Source organism: Melozone crissalis, unplaced genomic scaffold (genome assembly GCF_028551555.1).
Source record: "Melozone crissalis strain CALT ecotype California unplaced genomic scaffold, PUWL_Pcris_2 ptg000017l_1, whole genome shotgun sequence".
Classification (NCBI taxonomy): Eukaryota; Metazoa; Chordata; class Aves; order Passeriformes; family Passerellidae; genus Melozone; species Melozone crissalis.
Window position 1 is genome coordinate 5,923,074 of NW_026535795.1, and position 25,475 is coordinate 5,948,548.

General features: G+C 48.5%; 1 protein-coding gene across 1 annotated transcript in view; it reads left to right on the forward strand.

The window, feature by feature from the left end:
• Positions 1-3,459: 3,459 nt before the first annotated feature.
• COL20A1 (collagen type XX alpha 1 chain) overlaps positions 3,460-25,475 on the forward strand; it is a 48,485-nt gene continuing 26,469 nt past the window's right edge. Inside the window, exons 1-17 of the mRNA XM_054274830.1 lie at positions 3,460-3,532; positions 5,811-5,921; positions 7,450-7,593; positions 7,810-7,959; positions 8,847-9,047; positions 10,255-10,410; positions 11,392-11,511; positions 11,661-11,825; positions 13,386-13,550; positions 14,795-14,967; positions 15,552-15,681; positions 16,130-16,275; positions 17,874-17,997; positions 18,929-19,068; positions 19,660-19,789; positions 20,315-20,457; positions 21,517-21,649. Coding sequence (XP_054130805.1) covers positions 3,460-3,532; positions 5,811-5,921; positions 7,450-7,593; positions 7,810-7,959; positions 8,847-9,047; positions 10,255-10,410; positions 11,392-11,511; positions 11,661-11,825; positions 13,386-13,550; positions 14,795-14,967; positions 15,552-15,681; positions 16,130-16,275; positions 17,874-17,997; positions 18,929-19,068; positions 19,660-19,789; positions 20,315-20,457; positions 21,517-21,649 — 2,404 coding nt within the window. The remainder of the gene's footprint in view (positions 3,533-5,810; positions 5,922-7,449; positions 7,594-7,809; positions 7,960-8,846; positions 9,048-10,254; positions 10,411-11,391; positions 11,512-11,660; positions 11,826-13,385; positions 13,551-14,794; positions 14,968-15,551; positions 15,682-16,129; positions 16,276-17,873; positions 17,998-18,928; positions 19,069-19,659; positions 19,790-20,314; positions 20,458-21,516; positions 21,650-25,475) is intronic.

Here is a 25,475-nt window from a genome sequence, read left to right on the forward strand (position 1 = left end):
TTGTGTTGTCTATCTAAAATACTCTACTATTTAGGATATCCCCTAAAAACTGTACTGTCCTCTAAGATATTGTAGGATATCCTCTAAAATACTGTACTATCTGAGATACTCTACTATTTAGGATATCATCTAAAACCTGTACTATCCTGTAGGATATTGTAGGATATCCTCTAAAATACTGTATAATCTCTCTAAAATACTCTACTATTTGGGATATCCTCTAAAAACTGTACTTTTCTCTACGATATTGTAGGATATCCTCTAAAATACTGTACTATCTATCTAAAATACTCTACTATTTGGGATATCCTCTAAAAACTGTACTATCCTGTAGGATATTGCTGCCAGAGAGTGCTTGGAAGGGTTTGTCACCTGTGTGTGTTTTTCCCACCTGGAGGTGTGGGGTGGGTTCAGGCTGATGGGCTGGGGGAGCCGCAAAAGCTCAGCCTACAAATGGAACTTTTTCCTGACTTTCTTTTCAAGCCTGGTGCTGCTTCCACTTTTGTTCAACAGGGGAACTGAAATAGAGGAAGTTTCCAAGAGAAACTAGAAAGGAGTTGATGAATTTGGGGTTTTTAGTCTGTTTTAGGTCCTTTGACCAGCAAATCACTCAGGGAATGTGGGACAGATTTATTCCCTGCCTCGGGCAGTCCCTGTCTCCTGCAGGGCTGTCCCTGGCACTGCTCCTGTGCCCAGCAGTGAGTGGGACACGAGGTGACATTGCTTCTGTGCAGAGACAGGGATGACATGAGGAAATGTCCCCAAACTGTGGCTGTGGAGGATGGAAATAATTCACAGTGCCTGCAAATCCTCACCTTTAGTCCTGATGATTCAAATATGTGGCTGACTTTTTTTTTTTTTTTTCTTTAACTAAAGCGACTACTTCTAAAATTTCCTGTACAAAAACAGACTGCTTTGACTGCCTTAACCTCCAAATCTCCTCTGAGCACACAACTGGAGCAAGTGGAAAGTGGTGTGCTCCCCACACACCCCTATTTTCCAAGCTCTGGAAATACTCACCACTTGCTCCATGTGCTGCTGTCTCCACATTCCTTCCCTGGGGTGAGTAACAGGAGAGAGGCACCAGCGTGCTGTGGGCTCCCTGCCTGCTGTCCCTGGGCTCCCCTCTGCCCCACACTCAGCCTGGCTGGCTGCTGGCACCACTGAGGGCAGAAATGGATGGGGAGGGACCACAGAGTCCTGGAGTTTGGGCTTGGGATGTGGGAACTCCTCCAGATGTGTGACTTCCACCACTTCAGACAGGTGCATTTCTAATTCCTGATTTACAGCTAGGAAAATGAGTGTTGGAGAAGAGGCAGAGTGGTGATGGGTTTGCCTCTGAGATGGCAGAAGAGGTGAAGTCTCTGTTTCTTGCTTTAATCACAGAAAATATCCTCACCCTGGGGTCTAACTGTGCCCAATCTGGGTTAAAACCAGGATTACTGTCAGGGTGGGGAGCACAGGGTACCCAGAGCAGCTGTGGCTGCCCCATCCCTGGAAGTGTCCAAGGCCAGGTTGGATGGGACTTGGAGCAGCCTGGGACAGTGGAAAAATGTCCCTGCCATGGCAGGAGTGGGATGAAATGAGCTTTAAGGTCCCTTCCAGCCCAAACCAGTCTGTTATTCTATGATAACACTGAACTCATCCATAGTGACACAGCAGGGTGGGAGCTCCTGCCTGAATCAGAGCCTGCAGTAAGCCCAAATCAGTGTAGGCTGGAGAAGTTTATTATTCTGCACTTTGGATCCCATATAACCCTGGTTAACATGAAAAGATCCCACACAATCCTGTGCTTTTGCCAGAGTTTGGTGTCCTGTTTGTCAGCAGTTGCACAGAAGTTTCAAGGAAATCAAGAGCAGTTTGGTGGCATTGCAAAATGAAATTTTAGTTCAAGGGATGTGAAAAATGCTGACTTTTTGCTGCTGTTTGGCACACACACCTCTGCAGCCAGGGCAGGCTCTGCTTTCCTGGAGGTGACAATCAGGGTTCTGAAAGCCACCTATCAAATGTTTGCTGTTTTTTTATAAACAATGACCTCATTTTATTAGCTGGAAAAATAAAGCAAGTGTTTCCCATGGCTAAAGGCTCTGGTTACACTGCAGTTGTTCCATTCATCTTCAATAATAAAAAAAAGAAACCACAGACAGAGAAGGGTGGTTAACAACTCCCTGTTACAACTTGCAGGTTTTTCCATTCATTCTTCCAGCAATTTAGATCTGATTTAAACAGATCATGCCTGGCTCACTCATTCACTCATGTGCATATTTATTTCTCCTTGAAATTGCTACCAAGCTGCTGTGTTTGGGGGAATCAGGCATTTGCCAGGAGCCTCTGCATACCTGTCCATCAAGGTGAAGGGAAGGGAGATGTCCCTGCAGGAGGGGGTGCAGGGCTGGTTCTGCCAGAAGCAGTGAGGCTGAAATGTGGAGCACAGAGATGACAAAAGGCCAACAACAGGCTCTTAAAACCTGGTTTGCTGGGAGCCAGATGAGGGGGTGGCACTGCTTTCATCAGGGGGGTTTTCTGCTGACCCAAAATTCCTGACCCAAAGGGAACAGCGCTGAAATCCAGGCTGGAAAAGCCAACTGTGGGTGCTCAGGGTCCATGGGCTGAGGCTGGCAGTGAGCTTTGGCCACTCTGCAGAGGTTATTTCTGAGTCAAACTGATTCAGAATTCTGATCCTCTGCCATGGGTAAGTCTGTCCTCTCTGCTTTCAGTCTGTTCAGGTGAACAAATTAAAGCACAACTATCCCAACAAATCCTGGATATATCTTCTTGGGAATGAAAGAAGAAGTAACCCCTTCTTTGTAAGCTGCTCACATACAAACTCCTCTGGGTATGTGGATCCTTCCTGTAGCAAAATTGCTTTATCACAGCAAGTGATGTCATTAAATCTGTGGTTTGAGGAGCCTGGCTGCTACAGAGTGCTCCTCTCTGTGCTTTCCCCCTTGTGATTGGTGTGTGCATGCCAGGGATATGAGAAACGTGCTGTCTGTACACCTGGAATGATTGTGGGCATGATAACCACAATTAATTACTTCTGCACAGTTTAAACCAGAGGTTATTCTGGAATCTCTGTGTCCAATCATGTGCCAGGGTTGTTGATTTCCATGGTCAGAGCAGAGCCCATCACTGGGAGTTCCAGTGCTGAATTGTCCTGCCCAGAGAGCAGTGCCCACCCCAGGCAGGGCTGGAGAGGAGTGTTCCCCACCAGGTTTATAAACACAGTTAAGCCCAAGGCACTGAGAGCTATACTGGAGGGACCAAAAAGATAGAATAATGTGTAGGAATTGCAGGAAAATCTGTGTGCTCTTCTCCCCCATCCTTTCAGTGCCATCCATGATGCCCAGAGTTTGCGGTGCCTTAAATGAGGATGGACAAAACCTGGATTTTGATGTGGTGAAACACAACTTTTACTTCTCCTCCCTGACATTTGCCCTTTTGCAGGTCCTGCTCACAATGCTGATCCACACTTGGTTCTTTCTTGCCTGCCTGCCTGTGCTGAGCCATGTCTGGGGACGAGTGGGCCAAGGTAAGGAGCCTGCCTGCCCTGCTGGGGCTGTTCCTGAGGTTTGTGTGCCCTGGGGCAGCCCAGCCCTCCCTGCTGGCAGTGACAGCACTGTCAGGGGCATTCCCAGAGCCAGGCATTATTCCAGGGAGCTGCTGTGCTCTGCTGTGTGCTGGTGAAGCTCCAAAGAGCCTTTCCCAAGCATGAAGAGCAATGAGGGCTGAGGAGCCCCATCTGGGAGAGCCCCTCCATCCCTCCCCACCCTGCCTGGCCTGTCCCCATCCCTGGCAGCAGTTCTGCCCATCAGGGATGCATTTCAGCCTGTGCAAGCGATGAGGGACTTCTGTGATCTGTGGGAGCCTGAGAAATAGGAAGGAAAAGGCTTTTGCTTCTTTAGACACTGCACCTTCCTGCTTTGGGTATTTGTGGTGAGATGTGGTGCAACATCTGGGTGAGAAAGCATGAGGTGATTCATCCTGCATCATCCTGCTACCCAGAAAATGCCTACAGCACCTCAGCACAGCCTTTCTGATGTGGAAGAGCCACCTCTAGGTTATGTCTGAAGAGCACAGAGGTTTCTAGAGAGGTGGTGGCCCTGCAGGGCTGGGACAGATGTGTCTCCCTGCTGTGTGTCTTCCAGACTTCTGCAGTTAAGCTTGGGTTTAACTCCCTGAGAGCAAGGTTACAGCATCAAACAGTGCACATCTAACACAGGGCAAGGAAACAGTGGAGCTTTCATGGCACTGGGGATCATTTGCATCCAGCACATAATGGTGCTTTAGAGGATGATGTCCTTTCTGGTCTGTCTGGGGACATTCTTGTCTTTTTCGCTTCTGGGCTCCTAGAGTGATGCCCAAGGAGCTGGACCACACTTGGCCAAAAGAAGACAGCTCCATGTTTAATCTAACTATGAATTCCCCTCATTGTTCCATGATCTTTTACCATTTCTCTTAGGCGTGATTTTAGGATTTGCTTTTTGCCCTTCACCCCTCTTCCCCCTGTTTTCTTTCTTCCTCTTCAGATTTGCCTGGGGTGAGATGTGAATCTGAGCTTTGTTTCTCCAAAATAGTTATCTGCTTGTTGGGCAGCCTGCAGGAAGTCTCTGCAGGGAGAGGTTAAGGCCCAGACGTTGGGCTGAGACAAGCAGGACCCTCAGTGCCAGCTCTCACTGCTTTCCTGGGGGGTGACATCATGGCAGGGATGTCAGGAGGTGTCAGGGATTAGTGCAGGACCAGATTAGGGAGCTGAGGAGCCCTGGGTGGCAGTTTGGCAGCACTGAGCAGAAACTCCAGGTCACTCTGAGATTTATTTTTTTATGAGTAATTGTAAAGGGAAAAAGATTGGTGACAGCTGCAAATGAGGGGGAGCCCTTGGGTGCAGATGTTTATGGTGTGCTCACTCACTGCAGATTAGGGCATCCTGCTGGAAAGGCAGCTCTGGGCACAGTGTCACAGGGAGGGGAGAGAAATCTGCTGAGTTGCCATCCTGCATCCAGCTGAGTGAGAAACGTTCATATGGTGACATTTGTGTGACAGGAATCGTGGATTCAAAGAGTGACACAATGGGCTCAGCCATCTAGCTGGGTTAACAGATAGCTGTGAAATCTGGAGCTGATAAAGGAATGTTCTCTTTCTTCTCTTTACCTCCTTGTCTGATACTATTTTTTCCCTCAGGATTTGTCATTTAGCTTGCAGCTCCCTGCAGCAAACTGATACAAGCTGGTGCCCATGAGTTATGGTCCTGCCAGGAGCTGTTATTTACACTTTATCAGCTTTTCTTTCTTTTTATTTCCTTCTTTCTAAACCCAGCTGGTCCTTGGAGCTGCCTCTGAAATGATCATTCTGCACAAGTGTGGGATCCATCACCTGGGGAATTCCTGTATTTCTGAGCATCCCAAGCCTATTGAGGAGCCTTGCTTGAGCCCATTTGCTGCCCTGCCATTTCACGTGTTTGCACTGAACACACTTGCTGTAAAATAACATTCACCCTGAAAGCTCCTGGGAGAGCCCTTCAGGGCATGAAAGGTTCAGAGAAAGCCCCCACCTGTGGGGAGGCTGCTTTACCTTTCTGCAGGGGTATAAATGAGAAACTCCTCCTTGCACTGGAGGCTCCAGGCCTGCAGAGGTGCAAGGGGATGCAGGAGCTTCCAGGGGATGCTGAGGACTTGCCTGGGGTGGGGAAGGCTCCCTTTGTACCACAAGCACTGCCATGTCCTTGGGGGAGGCAGCGCAGTGGGGTTTGTGGCAGGAATTGCAGCCACAACATCACGGCCACGTCTCCTCCTCCTCCTCCTCCTCCCCAGGGTCAGGCCGGCTGAAACTCACTGTCCTCTCAGAAGACAGGCTGCAGATGAAGTGGAAAGAGACTGAGGGGAACATCAGTGGCTACAAAGTTCGGGTAAAGCCCATGGCAGGTACGTGCTGACACCCTGGGCTTGGGCCCCAGCGGAGCTCAGTGGGACTGAGCTCCACCTGGAGCACAACAGGACCTAAAAATGAGAAGTGAGCATTATTGAGACTTCAGGGGAACAGAGACAAGGCAGAGGGAGTTAACCCACAGCCTGCTCTGGTTCCAAGGGCTGGTTTCACGGGGCAGCTCATACAGCAGGGACAAGGAGCCTCTCTGGCCACCGTGGGAGCAGTCTGTAGTGCCACCCAATGCAGGGACTGTCCCTTTTTCACTCCTTCACAGGAAAGGGAGGAAATTCAGCCCTCTTCATCCTGGGGGAAAGGTTTAGCCAGAAATGCTGTCCTTTGGGACTCTGTGAGACAAAAATGAAACAGGTTCCTTGCCTGGCTCTTCTGTGGAGCTCCCAGCTCTGCCTCCACTGCAGGGACATGGCATGGGAAGCCTCTGACCCTATTTGTGTGGGTAGGCTCATCCCTCCAGCTCCCTGCCCCTACTCCCTGATTTCAGATATTGAACCTGGTGCTGTAGGAAGGACACAATGTCCCTCAGTGGGGAGGAGGGGCTGAGCCATCCTCAATCGTGGCTGGCATTTGGTTCCCAGTGAGCCGGAAAAGGGAGCAGGAGTGCAGGGCGGCAGCTCCTGTGATCATCCACCCGATTTTAGCTCAGCCCCCACCTGTTTCCCGGCCTGGAGCAGCAGGTTTCTCATTCCTTGCTTGCCCCCAGAGCCTCAGCTCAGCAGAGATTGATGAGCATCCCAGGAATGCAGGGAATCCCCACAGCACATGCCTGAGGCTTTCCCTCTCAGGCTGGGGAGTTTCCAGCCCCAGGCAGGAGCACAGGGATGGCTGGGGCAGGAACACATCCATCTCCATCATTCAAAGCTCCAGACCTTTCTATCAGAGGGGTTTAGGGAGCTGCTGTGCCCCTCTGTGCTGGGCAGCAGTCACTGCCTTGCTCCCTCTGCTCATTGCCCTTGGCTGCTCAAGCCATCCCAGTCCCAGGACAGGGTCCAACAGCTCAGAAACAGCTGTGGAAGGGTCTGGAGGCAGTGCCAGCCCCAGAAATGAGCTGTGCCCTGCAGACAGATGGGGCAGAGGCAGCACAGCTGGGATAAGATGAGTCCAAGGGCCAGCGGTGACCTCCAGAGGCTCCGAGTCACTTCCTCATTGTGTCACACATGGCCTCAACCAGCTGGGTGTTTTCATAAGCATTGCCAGTCTTTGCACTCTCAACACCAGCTTTTCACTCAACAATCCTTGGGAAGCTGGTGAAAGTTGTACTAATACTGGGTAGGAAGTAATTCTCTAATTTGGGCACGTACCAGGGATTTAAAAAACCCACCTCAATCTTCCCAGCTCTACATTGAAGAAAAAGAGTAAAAAATTAGAGCTCCTCAAAATTTAAAGCATGAATAGGAGCTGACTGCAGTCCCTAGGCAGACATTCCCTGCATTTCAGTGCTGCTTTTGCTACTGTCAACTCAAATTTAAGCTCTGACAGGCTCTGAGCTGTGGCTTCATCCCACCTCAGGCGACTCGGAGCAAGAAGTCATGCTGAAAACCAAGACTCCCAAAGCCACAGTGGGAGGGCTGAGCCCCACCAAGGAATACACCCTGCAGGTCTACGTGCTCAACGGCTCCCAGGAAGACCTGTTTGCCAAGAGGAAATTTGTGAGTAAGTGGAGAGGGCTAAATTTCACCACTCAGAGCTGCTGAGGCTCTTGGGGATGTGGCTGCTCTGGCGCACGCCCTGCAGAGTGCTCGGCAATCCCAGAGCCTGGTACTGTTTTGGTTGGAAGGTTAGAAAGGGAGATGGGGAAAATCCAGGGGATGAGGGAGGGAACTGTGGCTGTCTAGATGTGCAATTTCTCTATTTTTGGTCTTCCCACAGTAGAGGAGCTCAGAAATGCATCCCAGACCAGAAACAGCCGCAGGAACGCAGGAGCTGCATCAGGAAAGAATCTCACCTCCTCTGCAGCTGAGCACAGTGGGGTGGCTGAGGACACCCCACCACCCCTGAACACTGCCCTGCCACACTCAGGTGGGTGCCCTCACCATCCTGGAGTCACACAGGGTTGATTTTGAGCCATGGCCTGTGCCATGCTACCATGGCATTCAGCTGTCCCTAAAACCATCCTCATTTTCTCCCTTCATCAGAGATATTCTTACAGTGAGCCTTGCTAGCCTGCTGTCATCCTTTGCACACAATTCTTAGCTACAGAAACACAGTAAACCACCTAAAAATATTTGCCCCTCATTCCAGCCAAGCTGAAAATGCACGTCCAGATATCCAAATTCAGCAGATGCAAACCCATCCTTTGACTGAATGTGGATCCTTTGAGAGCAAGCTGCTCCCTGAGCAGCTGATGGTGCTTTTTCCCCTAAGCTCTGTGTCCCAGGGCTGGCTGCAGGTGCTCTACAAGAAGGATTCCCTCAACCTCCCTGGCTGAGGACTGTATGTAACTACAGTCTCGTGTTTCCATGGGCTCAAAAGGGAATTCCACCTGTTGATGGGAGAAAGATCCATCAGGGCCATTATCCAAAAAAGTCTTGCACTAGCTCAGGGTGTTTGCAGGTCACAGATTGCTGAGCTCTGGAGAGGAATGGGGTATGAGGTGCCATGGGATGTTTTTCCTGATTTGTATTTTATAAACATTCATTGTTTTTCATCATTGATGATAATGGGAACACCACACTTGTTGATGTGACCCATCTTTAATATTAGCTCCTGAGCACACATGCAACCCTCTCAGAGAGGTATGAATGAAGGTGGGGACAATCCACCCACCAATTTCCATAAAATTGTAGGAATTTACCCTTTCTGAGTCCCCTAAACCTGTGCTAAATGTGGCATAAATCAGCTGAGGAGTGGGGTTGGATGGGGATAATACAGTTTGGGACAATGGGATTTTTATCTTTGGAGCACAGCAAAGGACAGAGCTGAAAGGAAAAGGCAGAAGGGGGTTCAGCCAAAGAGCTCAGGAGAAATTACAAGAAACCAGCCCAGTGTGGAGGCCAGCATGACAGAAACAGCATCAACGACCCCAAAATCATCCCAGCACACTCCTGCAAGCACAGAGCGAGAGACTCCAGGAAAAGAAAAACCCCCAAAGGATTCACTGAGACGAGGTGAGAGGGGGTTCAGACATGTCCTGCTCCTTCTCCCCTGCTGTTTTCCCTAACACTCACTGAATTCCAGCTTTCCAGCCCACCCTGTGCCCCCCCAGAGTACAGTGCTGCTGGTTGTGCTTCCAATCCCTAGCTCATGCTCTGGGAGCTGTCAGAGCTCACTGGAGAAATTTGGAGTCCTGTAGAACAACATGAATTCTCAGGAAAGCTGGAGTTGGGCCAGAAATTCCTTCCAGATGATTTAATTTATTGATTTTAATTGATTTGGCACCATTCTCTCTTCACGTTGTCATCTCCCCCTGCTTCTGGCAGATTCATGTAAGCATTTGTGTTCCTCAGCAGAGCACCCCCAGCCATGGACCTTTGCAAGGTGTTTCCTTTCCAAGCACCAGGGGTGTTTGTTACCCAGCCTGCTCCTCCTTCTGGGCTTGTTCTTTGTGTTTCACAGATCCATGAGGATCCTTCAGATTCAGTTGAGATTGTGATGGCTCCCAGCTCTGCTGAAATGGTGGCAATGGGATGGGCCAGAGCATCCCCTTTGGCCCAGTAGAAATCCATATCTGTGAGAGGAGACACACCTCCTTGGAGCCTGATAAATCTCAGTGGGATCATCTGTTTCCCCTCCACCAAAGATGGAAAATTCCCCATCTGAGCAATATTCAAGGAAGATGCATCCAATTAGCAAAATGCCTTATCTTATCCTCTGCTGAGCTGAAGGCCTGGGGTGGGGAGGGAGGCAGAGCTGGAGTATCCATAGTGCCAGCAGGTTTTTGCTGAGAGATTGGATTTAATATAAAGCCATGAAATAATTGTAGCCCACAGGGGATCTCGTGATGGAATGGAATTAAGCAATCACCTGCAATTCTTGGAGACTTAAGCTAGATAAAAGGAAGCAGTGGGCTGGGGCAGAGATGGAACGGAGCTGACAGCTTGCAGAGAGCAGTGCTTGGGTTAGCACATGCTTCCTGACAGCTTTAACCCCTTCTTTGCAGAGGTGCAGCTGCACACCACTCCATTTTGAGGTGCTGAGATGGGTTATCCTTGGCTCCATGGTTTTCACAGGATGCTGACATGTGCCAGACTGGCAGATGGTCCATTCCACCATCCAAACAAGGCCTTGCACAGCAGATCTGATTTTTATCTTAAAGCTGAAGCAGGTTTTCCTCCTTACAACCGCTTCTCTCAGAATCCAACCTTTCCCCTGCAGGCTCCCAGTTTCAGTGTGACACTCCTGCCATGACTGACATTGTCCTGCTTGTGGATGGCTCCTGGAGCATCGGGCGCAACAATTTCAAGCTCATCAAGGAGTTCCTGAGCAATTTGATTTCCCCATTCAGTATTGCAGAAGACAAGATCAGAGTAGGTAGGACATGCTCCTGTTTCCTGACCTTGGGATGCTGATGTTTGAAGGGGCCTTGGTCTCTTGTCCCCGTGGTGATGTGCTCCTCTTGGGAGCTGTTATTTCTCTAGGATGGGGTCCTTGAGCTGCTCTTGGAAGCTTTTTCCATCTGGCAGCAAGCTCTGGCCTCTAGTGGCCATGAAAAATATCTGCACAGTGAGCAGCAGCGCTGTCTTTGGGCAGCCTTGGGTCGGGTGATGATGCTGAGACACTTTTGGGATTTGCTGCCATGTCTGATGAGGTGCTCAGCCACCAGCGCACTGGGTGCAGAGGCAATGCCCCACTGGGGCTGCTGTGGGTTCAGCAGGGCGTGAGGCTGCTTCCAGCTCTGAGTGATGCTGGCAGCCAGGCTGTACATGAAATAGGAAGGTGTAAATCCTTCTCAGCCCTTGCAGCTCATTGTTTGACCTGGATTCACCTTGACACCTTATCAAATACCTGTGATCATCATGATAAGGGTGTGTACCCCTGTACCCCGTGGGGTCTGAGGCATGGCTTTGCTGCCAGCATGGCAGGACCAGAGAATCACAGAATTGTGGAATATTATAATTTGGGAGGGACCCAAAAGGATCATCAAGTCCAAGTCCTGGCCCTGCACAGAACACCCCAAAGATCCAACCCTGTGCCTGAGAGCATTATCCAAACATTCCTTGAGCTCTGTGAGCCTGGGACTGTGACCACTGCCCTGGGAGCCTGTTCAGTGCCCCACCACTCTCTGGGGGAAGAACCTTTTCCCAATATCCAGCATAAACCCCCCCTAACTCAACTTCATGCCATTTTCTCAGAACCATGCAGAAAGTGGAGTTAGAAGCCCCACGTGCTCACCCCCAGTCCCTGTCATTATTTGGTGCCATGCTCCCTGCCAATCCTGACAGCTGTTCCCAGAGTGGGGCTCCTGCAGCTCCCCAGGGCTGGCTGGATGCCCACGGCTCCTGTCTTCCCCAGGGCTGTCCCAGTACAGCAGTGACCCCAGGACAGAGTGGGATCTGAGCGCTCACTCCACCAGGGAACAGCTGCTGGAGGCTGTGAGGAACCTGCGGTACAAGGGCGGCAACACCTTTACAGGTAACTCCACCTGGCAGGGCTCTGAACAGTGGGGAAAGCTGTTCCCATGGATTACGGGCTCTGTGGGGACTGTGGCCACCAGGGAGGAGAGAAAACATGTGGTTTTTTTGGAAGACTGTGGCACAACCTCCATCTCTGCCCCTCTCCAGGTCTGGCACTGACCCACGTCCTGGAGCAGAATCTGAAACCAGACGCTGGTGCCCGGCTGGAGGCTGAGAAGTTGGTAATCCTCCTGACTGATGGGAAGTCCCAGGATGATGCCAACCTGGCTGCTCAGACCTTGAAAAACCTGGGCATAGAGATATTTGCCATTGGTAAGATCACAGCCATTGATAAGCTGTAGGACAAAGCCAACCTATTTTTGGTCATCTTCAAATTGAAGGTTATATTCCCTCAACTTTGACAGAAGCATCCTGAGGCTGTAGAACTGGGGTGGTGGGTGAGACCTCATTACATTGTGGCTCAGATGAAAATTAACTCATTTATTCAGCCCAGGCAGTGTCTTGAAAGGATGTATTATTTTGGGGGAAGGTATTCACATTAGAGATTTCACACCTCCCATCTAACGACCTTTGGGAGCCTCAGGGACCAGTGCCATGAAAACAATATTCTCAGCTGTGGAACTGGGCAAGAGAACATTGTATTGGGGATGGCAGGGGACCTCCTGTGTAATTACTGCCTCTCACAACTTTCCATTTCTCTGAATAACAACATTATCTGCTTTTCACTGTCTGCCAGCAACACTGAGACACAGAATGGCCTTGAGCAGCTCTGGCCTTGAGGAGCACATGAGGTCTGCTGGAGACTGATACACGAGCAATAAAGTTACATAAAATCTCCCCTAAAATTACATTCTCCAAAAGTTTAAGTGCTAATTTATGTTGGGGACATGGAAGTGAGGGTTTATTGCATAGGGTCATGCAGGTAAGTGGAGGGAGGAGAGCTGCTGAGCCTCCTTGGACAGTATTAGGGAACCTTGAACCAAGCTCTGGGAAGCAAAATGAGTTGCACTGTGGAGCTTGGTCAGCAGAGAGTTAATGAGGAGGGGGAGCCAAAGGATGGAGGATGTTGTGAGATGGAGAAATTCTGTTACATAAAAGGGCTGCTTTTTACTCATCCCTGACTGTTGAAATGCAGCGTGATGTTCTGACGAACAACAGGCTCTCTGTGGGGAGCGCTGGCACCTCATAAATATAAAATGGTTATTTGTTCATTCAGTCCCTCATGTTTATGCCAGCTGCCTCTCAGGTTGAAAAACATCTACCTTTCTGACAGCCAAGCCTGCAAGTGGTGAGGAGGCAGGAAAACAGCAGGAAGATCTACCAGGCTGTCTCCAGGCCACTAAAAGTTTTCTGAGCAGAAAGCTCTTCCCAGGCTGGGCTGAGGTGGTTGCTGCAGGAAAAGACATCACTGTGCTGGGAGAGCAGTGTGCTGGTGAAGCCCTGTGTGGGGCGTTTCTCATCCTGGTGTCATGGACGTCTTTTATAAAAAATCCTTGTGTTAGGATCTTTTCTCCTGAGAAGCTGAGAGGCCTCAGAAACGAAATGTAAACAACAATTATCTGCTGCCGTGGAATGCAGCAGGTGCATTTTTGATTGGTCTCGTATGGTTGTTTTTAATTAACAGCCAATCACAGTCCAGCTGTCTCGGACTCTCTGGTCAGTCATAAGATTTTATTATCATTCCTTTCTATTCCTTGCTAGCCTTCTGATGAAATCCTTTCTTCTATTATTTTAGTAGAGCTTTAATATATCATTTTCTTTTGATATAATACATATCATAAAATAATAAATCAGCCTTCTGAAACATAGAGTCAAGATCCTCATCTCTTGCCATGTTGGGGTTGTTTGCAAATTCAAGTTCTCTGTTGGCAGGGGTGAAGAACGCGGACGAGGCGGAGCTGCGGCAGGTGGCCTCGGAGCCGCTGGAGCTCACCGTCTACAACGTGCTGGACTTCCCCCTGCTCAGCTCCCTGGTGGGCAAGCTCACGCGGGTCCTGTGCACCAGGATCAAGGAGAGGAGCCACAAGGAATCCGCAGGTGAAGTGGGGCCTCCCTTCCTGCTGTGTTGTCGTCTTGTTGCAGGGGTTCCATGCTGTTGTCCCCTTATCGCAAAAGTTTCACACCTTCTTGGTGGGCAACTCCTCAGAGCACTGACTCTTTCTTCTTCACAAAGTAGCCAACCAGCTCCAATTCCCTTCTCAACCAACCAACCTACTCTTCTTTTCATTGGTTACACCTGTGGCCTGTTAAAATCAGGCCTGTTCCTAATCTTTGGTAACTGGCCCAGCTGCAGCTCCTTAGGGGTGAGATTACTTTCTGCACTATCTTTATTTTCTTATATTCTATCCCCCCACACCACTGCTCACCATGTCCCTTCCTCTTGGAGGAGAAAATCACCTAATGACAGTAATTACCATTATAGGGAATTACCATTATATTCCTTCCCTCTTCCTTTATCATATGGTGTGGTAAATGTGTTGTATCCGTCTCCTTTTCTGAGTTTCTTCCAACCAAAAAGAGACAGAAAAAGCAGAAGAACTAGTATGAAAATATACGAGGGAAAGAGTATGGGGTAAATGTGGAAGTGGGATAAGGAGATAATAAAACACATATACACTTTTTTTTTAATACACTAAATTTTGAATGTTGGATCTCCAAGGCATTTTCAAGTTCAAATCAAGCAGCCATTTCTTTCCTTTGCTAGGGAGCTGTTTGCATGATGAAAAGTAAGAAAAACCCCTCCAGATGTTAGCTTAGATCCTCAGGAGAAATATCATGTACATATTTCTAGCTCTTTTTGCTCTAAGATTGACCTAAGCAGAATGGGAACATCTAAATTTCAAGCATAATTTTATTTTAATGCTCAGGACATTCATGTAAATAAGTTAATTTATTCTTATTTATTTGTATTTGACATAAATAGACATTTTACAAAGGTGAAGGTTAGGCTGAAGAAAAATGAGCTTCTTCCAAAAGAAAGCAAAGTAATTTTTGCTTGGTAATTTTTGAAAATTTTTGTGATTGAGGAACACAGGCTTGTGTTGAAGAATTATTTGCAGCACCCAGCAAAATACATAGCCTGCTCTTTATGGAGTATTTATGTTCTCTGTACACCCAGTTTTAAAATATTTATTTCAGAGCAGCCTGGAACAATTTCTCTACTCTATAGGGAAGGAGACTACAACTTGATTTGAAAAATGTCACTCAAATTTATGGGCTGGAAAGTATGTTTGGCATGAGAAGTGTGAATGTAAGAAAATAACTGTGTTTTTAATTCCTAGGCAGCGCTGTGAAAGACACCCCTGTGAGCACGGGTCCCCAGCTCAGCCCAACTGACCTGAAAATATCTGCTGTGACCTCCAAGAGCATGCACTTGGCCTGGAGCCCTCCTCTGAGACCACCAAAGAAATACAGGGTTGTGTATTATCCATCCAAGGGTGGGACCCCCAGAGAGGTGAGAGACCTTTCCCTGGACACCTGAGGCTGCCACAGATTCCAGATGGTGGCTGGGAATTAAAATAGGCTGGGGTGGACAAAAAGAGGGTGGGAGCGGGACATCAGCTAAACCAGAGATTAAATTTAATGTACAATGAGTGTAAACGTGATGAGGTAATAGGGTGACAAGGTTGATTTTTCTCTTAGCCAATGTTATCCCCTCCCTAAATCATGTGTTTTGACTCAAAGAGGACACTTGGGTACAGAGATCTGTCCAAAGATACTCATCTGCAATGGATAGGATTTAAAAAAAGCAAATCCAAGTTGTGCATGAATTTCCATTGATTTCAGTGAGAGCATGACTAGAGTTTTGTGCTCAGTGTTTGCACAAATCCCAGGCTTAGAGGACAGCAATCCTTTCTGCCTCTCACCTCTCTGTTTTGGAGAGATTTACCTAGCGCAAAGCACAGAGGGAACTGCACTTCATGTCTTTGGGCACAAATCTGCCACGGGGCAGCCACACTGGCAGGGACGGCCACTTCAGCCGTTCCACTGAAGAGCAGCAGCACTCCCTGCCCTGAGAGCCCTGCCTTGTGCTTGCAGGTGGTTTTGGAGGGAGCAGTGTCCTCCCTGCAGCTGTCCAACCTGACCTCGCACACGGAGTACCTGGTGTCGGTGATCCCCGTGTACGACGGCGCCACGGGCGACGGGCTGAGAGGAGTCACCTCCACCTGTGAGTAGAGAGAACTGAGCTGATGCTGCTCTGACCACCTCACACTGCAGCCTGCCTTGGGTATTTCCCAGCTCAGGTTCAGCCTGCCTACAGCTCTCTTTATCTGTGGAGACGCTCAGAACTCAACCAGACAAGACCCCTGAGCAACCTGTTCTTTGAGCAGCTGGTTGGGCTGGGGTCCTTTCCACCTATGTCATTCTGCAAAGCAGAAAGTGGCAGTAACACACTCTGCTAGAAATATATTGCAAATCTTCGGTGCTTTTATTAAAATTTTAAATCCATGGTCTCCAAGTGAATTAGGCTCTCTGTAGCATAGAGACTGTGTTAGGCAAGGGGTAAGTGCCCACCAGCTTGCAGTAGCTGTTGTAAAGCCAGGTGTCCCCTGGGTTTTAAGTTGTTTCACATCTCATTCACTGCAGGTACCTTTGTGCCTTATTTTTCCCTTTAGTGCCTTTGTCTTCCCCTCGCTCCCTGCGCGTCTCTGAGCGGAGCCACAACAGTCTGAGGCTGAGCTGGGAAGCAGCCCAGGGAGCCACACACTACCTGGTGCTCTGCTCTGCAGCCCCTGATGGAGCAGAGGACTACACAACAGAGGTAGAGTTTGTGACAATGGTGATAACATTGTTTTTTCTCTGTCTGGGCTGAGTTTACTGCTATCTCTAAGCTTTGGCAATTGGTGTCGTGTGGTCAAAGAAAAAAATGTATCAGAACTATTGCCAGAAACAGCCTTCACAGAAGATTTTTTTTTTTTTTTTTTTTTTATGGTTTGTCTCAAAACAATTTCTAACTTTGAGGGTTTCATGTGAGAAATTAAGTCAAGGGAGAGATCTGGCTGCTTCCTGGGGCCCTGGAAACCCAGGCACTGAACTCATATCCTTGCAGCCCCAAGTGTAATCACTGCATCCTCGAGGCTGTACATAAACATCTCGACTGTGTGTATCTTTAAATGTTAATTGAAAATGTGTTAGGGCGGATTTTGCTGACATCTGAAAACAGACCTACGACACTGCAGATGAATAAAACAATGCTTGAAGAATGGAAAATCCTTAGAAACATCTAAGAACCCTTTGTTGTGCATGTTAACGCCTTATCTGGAGTACCTATATGCTGAGGATATGAATTTAAAAAACAAAGTGAGTGGGGAGGAACATTTATTGTCTGAGATTCCCCCTTTGAATGCACAGCAATAGGGACAGGATGGTTTTCAAAACAGAACAATTAATACTCTGCTTCCAGAGCATAATCATGGGATTTTTATAAGATCCAGAACACTTGAAGAAACAGCAACATTCAAATTTGCATTTCAGCATGCCAACACATTTCCACAGTTACCTGACCTACTCCCTGCAGGAGTGCAATGCTCCAGACCTATGGGATGTCTGCAAAACCAGCATTAAAATGTTCCTACCTTTTTATAAGCTGTGCTCCAACGGGCGCAGCCTCCTAAATGTCCCCGTGGTGCCTTTCTGCAGCTCAAGGACCAGGGCTGTGCCCGTGCTGTGCTGGCAGCAGATGGCAGCAGCCCGGCAGCGCTCCTGCCACAGCTTCCCATGGCGCTGGGAAAAGCGGGATCACAGCTCTTGGATGCCCCCCATCCAACCCAGAGCAGCGCTTTGGTGTGAGAGACTCGGGGCTCTGCAGAGCAGGGTTAGCAGGAGGTGCTGTGCATCCCCAGGGGTTGGGTGTCACAGAGGCAGAGCACTGCCGAGCACCTGCCCAGGTGGGGAAGGGGCTGGAGAGGAGGGGAATGAGGGGAGACATCATCGAGGGGAAGGGAGGGGCAGCTCCCATCTCTGCTCTGTGTGCCAGGAGCCGAGGGAGCAGCTGGAGCTGTGTCAGGGCAGGTTTAGGTGAAGATCAGGAAAGGGTTCCTCACCCAGGGGGTGGGTGGGCATGGGATGCTCACAGCAGCAGGGTGACAGAGGTCAAAGAGAATTTGTGCAACACTCTCAGGCACATGGTGGGGTTTTCCTGTTCAGGAACAGGATTTGGACTCTGCTGATCCTTTTTGGTCCCTTCCAGCTTGGGATATTCTGTGATACTACGGTTCTAAGACTATTCTAGAGTGGAGATGTCCAGTTAGTGTAACCAAAGGGTCCTTGATCTGTGTCTCTGTAAGGTCCTGCTGTCTTTAATGCATTGGGAGGTACCTTAGAGCTGAAGGGTACCCTAAACCCCCTCTCTGTTGGCAGGTGAAGGTGACCCAGCCCGAGGTGCTGCTGGAGGGGCTGTCCCCCAGCACGGGGTACTCCGTGGCAGTGTATGCCATGTATGGGGAAGATGCCAGTGATCCAGCCAGCATCCAGGAAACCACCTGTAAGTGCTGCTGCTGCTGCTTACTGAGCTGTTATTAAACACTCAAGGCAGGAGAGATGTGTTCAGTGAGGTGCTTCTCATATTGTGCGTGCGGCCTGTGCACACTCTGCCTCTTTCCTGCTGGATCTGAAGCGAATATTGGTCCCCAAGGGGGTCTCTAGTTGCAGGGTAAGCTGTGAAAAAGGAGTGGTGTTCCCCTGGTAATAAAGGACCCCTGAAAGAGGTGTTCCTTTAAGTCTTTGTTGTCTGGGGGAGAAAAGGTGATCATCTGGCTGTTTCCTCACCTAAATCTATGGCAGCCCTTTGCAGCCTCCCAGATGTGTGAGTGGTAGTTGATGCCTCAGGTTTTAGCTTTTATATTTTTCAGATTCTGTACTGCTTTAGTGTGTAAATCTGAGTTTCATATTAGGAAATAGAAAGCTCTCTGCACAGAGTAACTAGACAAAACAATTCCTTCTCTAGCTGGGGACCAAGGACAAATGATCCAAATCTCAGGTCCAAGAGCATAAACAATGGACTGAAGAGGGAAAAACAAGAAGGATGGGACTTCATAAGCTAAAGCTATAATTGGACAATTAACTCCAATATGGAAATGGAGCAGAACTTATAAAAGTGAGAGATCTTATGACTGGTCATGCATTTTGTGACCATTTTGGTTCATCTTGGGTGCAGCCCTGGCTGAGCTCTTGCACTGCCCAAGCGTTATCCATGGAGGCCTTCTAATAAATCCCTACTTTATTCTTCAACTCTGCCTAGCCTCTGTTCTCGGTCAGCCTTCACAAGGCATCCCAATGAACAAAGGGAATATTTTCCTACATAATGAACGAGCCTCTTAGTTCAAGCTGGGATCATCTAAGAGCAGCAGGAGGCAGTGGGTGGCACTTGTGCAGCCTGTGAAGGCTGGCAGTGCTGTCACTAACAGTTTTTGCAGTGGCCTTGAGTCCCCCCAGGTACCTGAGCTTCTCGGAGCTGAGCCACGCGTCCGTGCGGGTGAGCTGGGAGCCGGCGGCGCCGGCCGTGCGCGCCCACCACCTCACCTATGTCTCTGGCAGAGGGGGCAACGCTGGGCAGGTGAGTCCTCAGGGGCTGGGGGGAGGAAAAGAGACCTGGGGAGTTGGATAATGCCCTGTTCTCCTTCAGATTGGTGCAGGGAGAGCCAGAGTGCTGGCAGAGTTGTGACTCTGAAATGGGTGCTTTGGCTGTGGTTATTGCCGCGTGCCGACCTCTCTGCAGCTGTACCTCTAGAGTCACAGAATGGTTTGGGCTGGAAGGGACATCCATCCATCCATCCATCCATCCATCCAGTCCAACCCCCCTGCAGTGAGCAGGGACATCTTCAACTAGATCAGGTTGCTCAGATCCCCATCTAATCTGGCCTTGAATTTTTTCAGGTATGGGGCATCCACCTCTGGGTAACCTGTGCTAGTGTTTTACCACCTTTGTTGTAAAATTCTTCCTTATACTTCATCTAAATCTACCTCTTTTATTTTAAAGCTCTTGTCCTATAGCAACAGGCCTTACTAAAAAGTCTGTTCCCATCTTTCTAATAAGCTCCCTTTAAATACTGGAAGGCTGCAATAAAGTGTCTCTTTTTCTTCAGGCTGAGCAAGCCCAGGTGTCTCAGCCTGTCTCTTACAATACTCATGCAACTCCCCACTGCAGGTGGAAGTTCCTGGCACTGCAACATCCACTGTCCTGAGACCACTGTCCTCCCTCACACAATACTTCATCAGTGTCAGATCCACATATGATGAAGGGGACTCCTTTCCAATTACTGGCAATGTCACCACCTGTAAGTAAGGAATGGAAATACTTCTGGTCTCAGTAAGAGGTGACAAAGTTGGTTTGGGTATCTCTGAACTTGGATGTTTTGAAGACTGGCCTCAGAAGCTTGTGGTCAAAACTCTTGCACAGAGCACAGATGGCTGCTGTTCTTTGTGTGTGGAATATGTCCAACTGTGTTATGCTCAAAATGAGGTGGAAGGGATAAAGAAAAGAAGCAAATGAAGAAAAGCATGATGTATCACTAACCTCTGCATCCTTGAGAGCCCTCCTATCCTTCTTCCCTTTACAAAACCAATGTGATATCTGTGCTCCCCATAAACGAGATAACCTGTCTTAATTAGGGCTCTAAAAACAATTTACCCCTGTCTGTCCTGATGGCTGCTGTCACATGGGTCTGAAGAAGCGACAGACAGGCTGGCCTCAGACATCTGCCTGGGTGATGCTCTGCTCCCCAGCCATCTGCTCCCACCCTGGCTCTGACAAGGTGCTGTCAGAGCCCGCTCCTCAGCTCTGTTCCTTGTGCTCCCCGCAGTGAAGGTGCCCCCTCCCCGTGCCCTGAAGGTCACTGAGCTCTCTGGGAACAGCCTTCGCCTGCAGTGGGAAGCTGTGGCTGCCTCGGACGTGGTTGTCTATCAGATCAAGTGGAGCACAGCCAGTGGAGAGAAGCCTCAGGAGGTATGAGGGTATGAGCCCACAGGCAGCTCTGGGGAGGCTGGGCTGGCTCTGAGCTCACCTGCTGGAGTGGCAGAGAGCTGTGTGAAACTATTCAGGGCAATGCACTCCAGCGATTGAACAGTTCAGCAGGATCCCTGCAGGGTCTGGCTTGCAGTGGAGCAGTCACCTTGAGGGCTGGGAGCAGGAGGGACAGCAGGGCAGAGTCCTGCAGGCTCTGGGAAGATTGCAGAAGTGTTCTGGGAAACCTCAAGGATGAAATTTAATAGGGACAAGCAGAAAAGTATTAAGCTTAGGCAGGAATAATTAACCATAGGTATAGAGGATGCAGAACAAATAGCTAAGAAGCAATTCAGTAGAAAAAAGATCTGGGGTTGCAGAGGATCACCAGTCCCCAATGTCAAGATGTTGTGGATAAGAAAAAGACAGCACACAAGTATTTATAGCTGGAGGCATTGCTTCTAAGAAGGTGAAGCATTTTCTCTTCTCCTCAGTGCTAGGAAGCACTGATATTTTTGGGACACTGCTCTTTGGGAAGGATGAGGTCCAAGTAAAGAGCACACAGAGGAGAATGAGCAGAGACAGAACTGGTGCAGGTCTGGCAGGGATGGACCAGGTGCCCTCTTCCATCTGAAGCCCCTATTTTCAGTATGAGGTCAAACAGCAGTTTAAATCTAGGCTTAATACCCAAGTCTCTCCTGCAATGAGTGAGACCAAATAATTTCTATTTGGGCTGGAACAGAGAGGTGCTGGGGTTTCTAGAAGCTGGAAACTCAGCAGAGGGACTCTGTGCTCTCTGCCCTGTGTCAGAGCTCTGTGCTGTGGTGCTGCAGGAGCTGCTGGTCATCACTGGGCTGCCATGCACAGGCATCTGCTCTGCATCATTCACAGCTGCAATTTTGCCTTTGCTAACACGTGTGCAACCCCAAACTTTGGCCCCAGAGCCCAGTGCTAACTCATTTGTGCCTGGGGACAAGCTGTGATCCAGGCACCCGGGGGCATGGAGCAGCCTGGGCATGCCTGGCAGTGGGGCTGACCGCTGTCCTCTCTGTCCTTGTGCAGCTCTCCCTGGCTGGAAACGTGGCCACAGCCGTCCTGCCCGGCCTGCAGAAGAACACTGACTACAAAATATCCATCTGGGCCTACTACAAAGATGGAGCTCGGAGTGACACTGTGTCTGTCCACCACAGGACCAGTAAGTGACCATCCACAGCCCAGGGGTGACAGACAGGGCAGGGGACCCCTCACAACCCAGCACACTCCTGCAGCTCAGATTGGTCACCTCCAGCTGTGAAAACACACACACAAATGTCCGAATAAAGCTAGAGATGGTTATTTAGGCTTCTGTGTGAAAATGTTCTCAGTCTGTCCTGAGAGCAAGAGGCTGGACAATCCCATCACACTGATAATCCCTGCACGTGTTCCATGGGGAGCACATTTCATCCCTCCCCTGCCTCAGTGTAGTGCATGGATGGAAATTCTGAGGGTGTCCAGCTGAACATGTCCCTGCGCTGCCTGAGGAATGGTTCTTGTTAATAAAACATTGCCTGTAGGCAGGGTGAGGATGTCCTGAGCTCTGTCATTGCTGTGCTTTGCCTCACTGAGGGCATTTACAAGCATGGGAGGCAATCCTGCAGGCACACTCTGCCTTGGAAGCATTGCCTAAATCTGGCTTTTTACAGGCAGGATATGAGGTTAAAAAGTGGCACTCCCACAGGTCCTGGTAATTAATATTGCCTGTAAAATGGCTTTGTTTGAAATGAATGGAACACTTCAACATCAGCAGTCCTCCCTCTCCTCTCAGATCTCATCCTACTCTGCAGAATAAATTCATTTAGGCTGATGTTGAGCTGATGAAGCTTGAAGTAAGTGGTAATCTTAGAATAAGAAGCTCAGGTTTTATTAATAATAAATAATAAAACCATTTTTATAGGAAACGACCTCAGACAAGTACCTTGGAGCTGCACACTGGCAAAGAAAAAAAGAAAAGCAAGCATCCTACTGATATATGATGACAAGAGGACAATTAGAGCTGTTTGGAAGCTGTAGGAAAATTAATTACTACATTTTAAGCGATGAATTATGAAGTGTCAGAGGAGCTCTCTCAGCCCAGCACAATGACACGTGGCAGTGCCCTTCTGGGCACATTTGCACAAGCCAATCCTTGCTGCTGCTGCTGCTGCTGCTGGCACCCCAGCAGGGCAGGGAAAGCAATTTGATTTCTGCTTGTCAGCTGCTGTCCTTGTGCAGGAGCCTTGGGAATTGTCAGGCTCTGCCTTCTGCATGGAGAAAATAGAATTCTCCAGAAAGCCAGGTGTGATGGTGTTCACAGGGGTTCTTGGATGAGGGAAGAGATGAGGATCTGACTCCATGTTTCAGAAGGCTTGATTTATTAGTTTATGATATATATTACATTAAAACTATACTAAAAGAATGGAAGAAAGTATTTCATCAGAAGGTTAACTGAGAATAGAATAGCAAAGAATGGTAACATAGGTTTGTGTCTCAGCTCTCTGTCTGAGCCAGCTGGGCTGTGATTGGCCATTAATTACAAACATCTAACATGAGCTTATCAAAGATCCACCTGTTGCATTCCACAGCAGCAGATAATCAATGTTTACATTTTGTTCCTGAGGCTTCTCAGCTTCTCAGGAGGAAAAATCCTAAGGAAAGGATTTTCCATAAAAGATGTCAGCGACAGCCAGGTGTGCAGCCAGAACAGGGTTTAGTGCCTGGGAGCTGCTGCCCCTTTGCAGGAGCAGCCAGGACACTGCCACACTCCTCCCAGCCAGTATTTGCAGGTGAAATCAATGGTTTTGATGCTAATTCTTTTCTAGTGTTTAAAGTAAGTGGCACAGAAGGGGTGGCTGGTGATTTCCAGAGCTGCTCTGGGGCAGGTCAGGGGGAACTTGGGGATGCCAGAAAATTGCTGAAGGCTTGAGCAATGAATGTATGGGATGATGTGGCCCTAGGCAGGACTCTGGGGTCTCCTGGGATATGGTTATATTTCAAATATTTAGTGTTTCAAGCAGAAGTTGCCACCCTGTACTGTGCCTTGTCAGGATGTCCAGTGGTGGTGGATAACAAATCATCCATCAGAGCTGGTGGATAAACTCACTCAGACACAGAATGAAAATTTCTGGTGCCATCTGAAAACCCAGACCTCTTGGTCTGGTTTTTGAGCCCTCTCCCCCTTAATTTTCTTTATAAAATGGAATTCTGAGGGCTGAATCAGTGATGAAAGCTCCCTGGATCCCCTCAGGAGGGCAGACTTTGGGTTGCTAGGTGGTGAGCAGCATTGATCAGGCTGTGCTGAACAATACCCAAAGTGTGTGCTAGAGGAGGTTGTGGGAGGGAGGGAGGAAATGCTTTCTTTTGCTTTCATCATTGCTTTTCTCTTTTCCTCTCTTGGCAACATCCCTTTAGGTAAGGATAGGTCAAGTCATGAAGTTTTTCTTAAAAATGTCTTGGTAGAATTTCCAAGAAATGCTGAAGTTTAAGGGCAAGGACTGAAGTGAAACTCAGCAGGAACTGGTAACACAAGATCCTCTCCCTGAAATACTTTCTTCTTTGAAGGTCAAGGGAAAAAATTGCCAGGTCAGAGCAATGCTCCTTGCCTATGGTTTTGTGAAATGGAACCGAGCTCTGCCCCTGGGGTGAGGGAAAAACACCAAGTTCATTTTATTCAGGGCCATAATACCTCTTGTCTCACCTGAAACACCCATTTTGAGACCAGATGTGTTACATTCATGGGACCCTGCAGACACCAATCCCTCACAAAATAAAGGTCACCAGAAACCTCATCCTCCTATAAAAACCAACAACCAACCATCACTGTGATGTGACATTTGGAAGGACTGGCATGAGGTCACTCATCTTTCTGATAGGAGAAGAAGTTGTTTCAAAGTTATGGTTTGAGATTTGTCATTTTATGAACTAGAAATAAGTGAGTAGCTTTAGCTGGAAAAGAAAATTTGGAGACATCGATGTGGTACAAGCTCCTTCTTGTCTTGGAGATATTGGATTTTTTAAAATTCTTTGTTTTGACTAGAGGAAATAAAAAAGTTTGGGATTATTTTTCAGTAACCCAGTTAGCAAACTTTTCCCTGCAGACTTTCAAGAGGCAGAGCAGAAACAAAAGCATGCTGATGTATTTCCCACAGACAACAAAATTGTCAAAATGCGTCTCTTACCAACAGTTCTGATGTTTCTTTTTTTTCTCTGTTATATTTAGACTGAATTCTCATCTGAGCTGAGCTCTCCTTTCAGTCTGTTTTATAAATTGGCAAGTGTAGCAAAGTCCTTATCCTTGACCAAAGGCTTTCACAGTGATTGCTTGTCACACTAATAAACATCTTTAGTGGTGCTTCAAACACAAACCCTCCCAGCAAGCACAGGGAGTGCAGAGGATGCTTTCCTGAAGGAATCTGCTGGGACATGGAGGTGCTGCTGAATGGAAAATGCTGGAAGGGGTAGCTTTGGTCCTGCTAAGCATCAGACAAGCACCTTCTTTTGTACTGAGGGAGAGTTCTTTCATCCGGGCTGGGGAAAAAAAACCTGAGCAAAAGAAAAGAGTCCCTTGATGGTCCTGAAGGACAAGGAGAGGGCAGTTTGGATGGGAGCTGCTGCTGAAGTGTTTCACAAGGTGCTCCTGTGCCCTGCTCCTCCAGCTGAGCTGTGGGGAAATCTCTTTATCCACCTCCTCACTGAGGATACACTGCTCCTGATAGAGTGTGCATGGCAAATAAAAGAAATAAAATAAAAATGTGGGAATGAAGCTTCAACCCATGGCAGGAAAACACGTGGCTTGTAGTTAATACATAATAATCCTTGCAGGTGAGCATTTGGATGGAATGGAGGGTTTTATTCTTATTTGAGTATTTGTGTGCCTGTGATGCTGGTTGGACCTGAGAGCACGCAGGGATTGCTCCTGCGGAGGAGCAGAGGGTGAGGAGGCAAACAAAGCCACAGATGCAGGCAGGGATGGTTCTGTCCTCCAGGGCAGCTTCAGGAGATGTCCT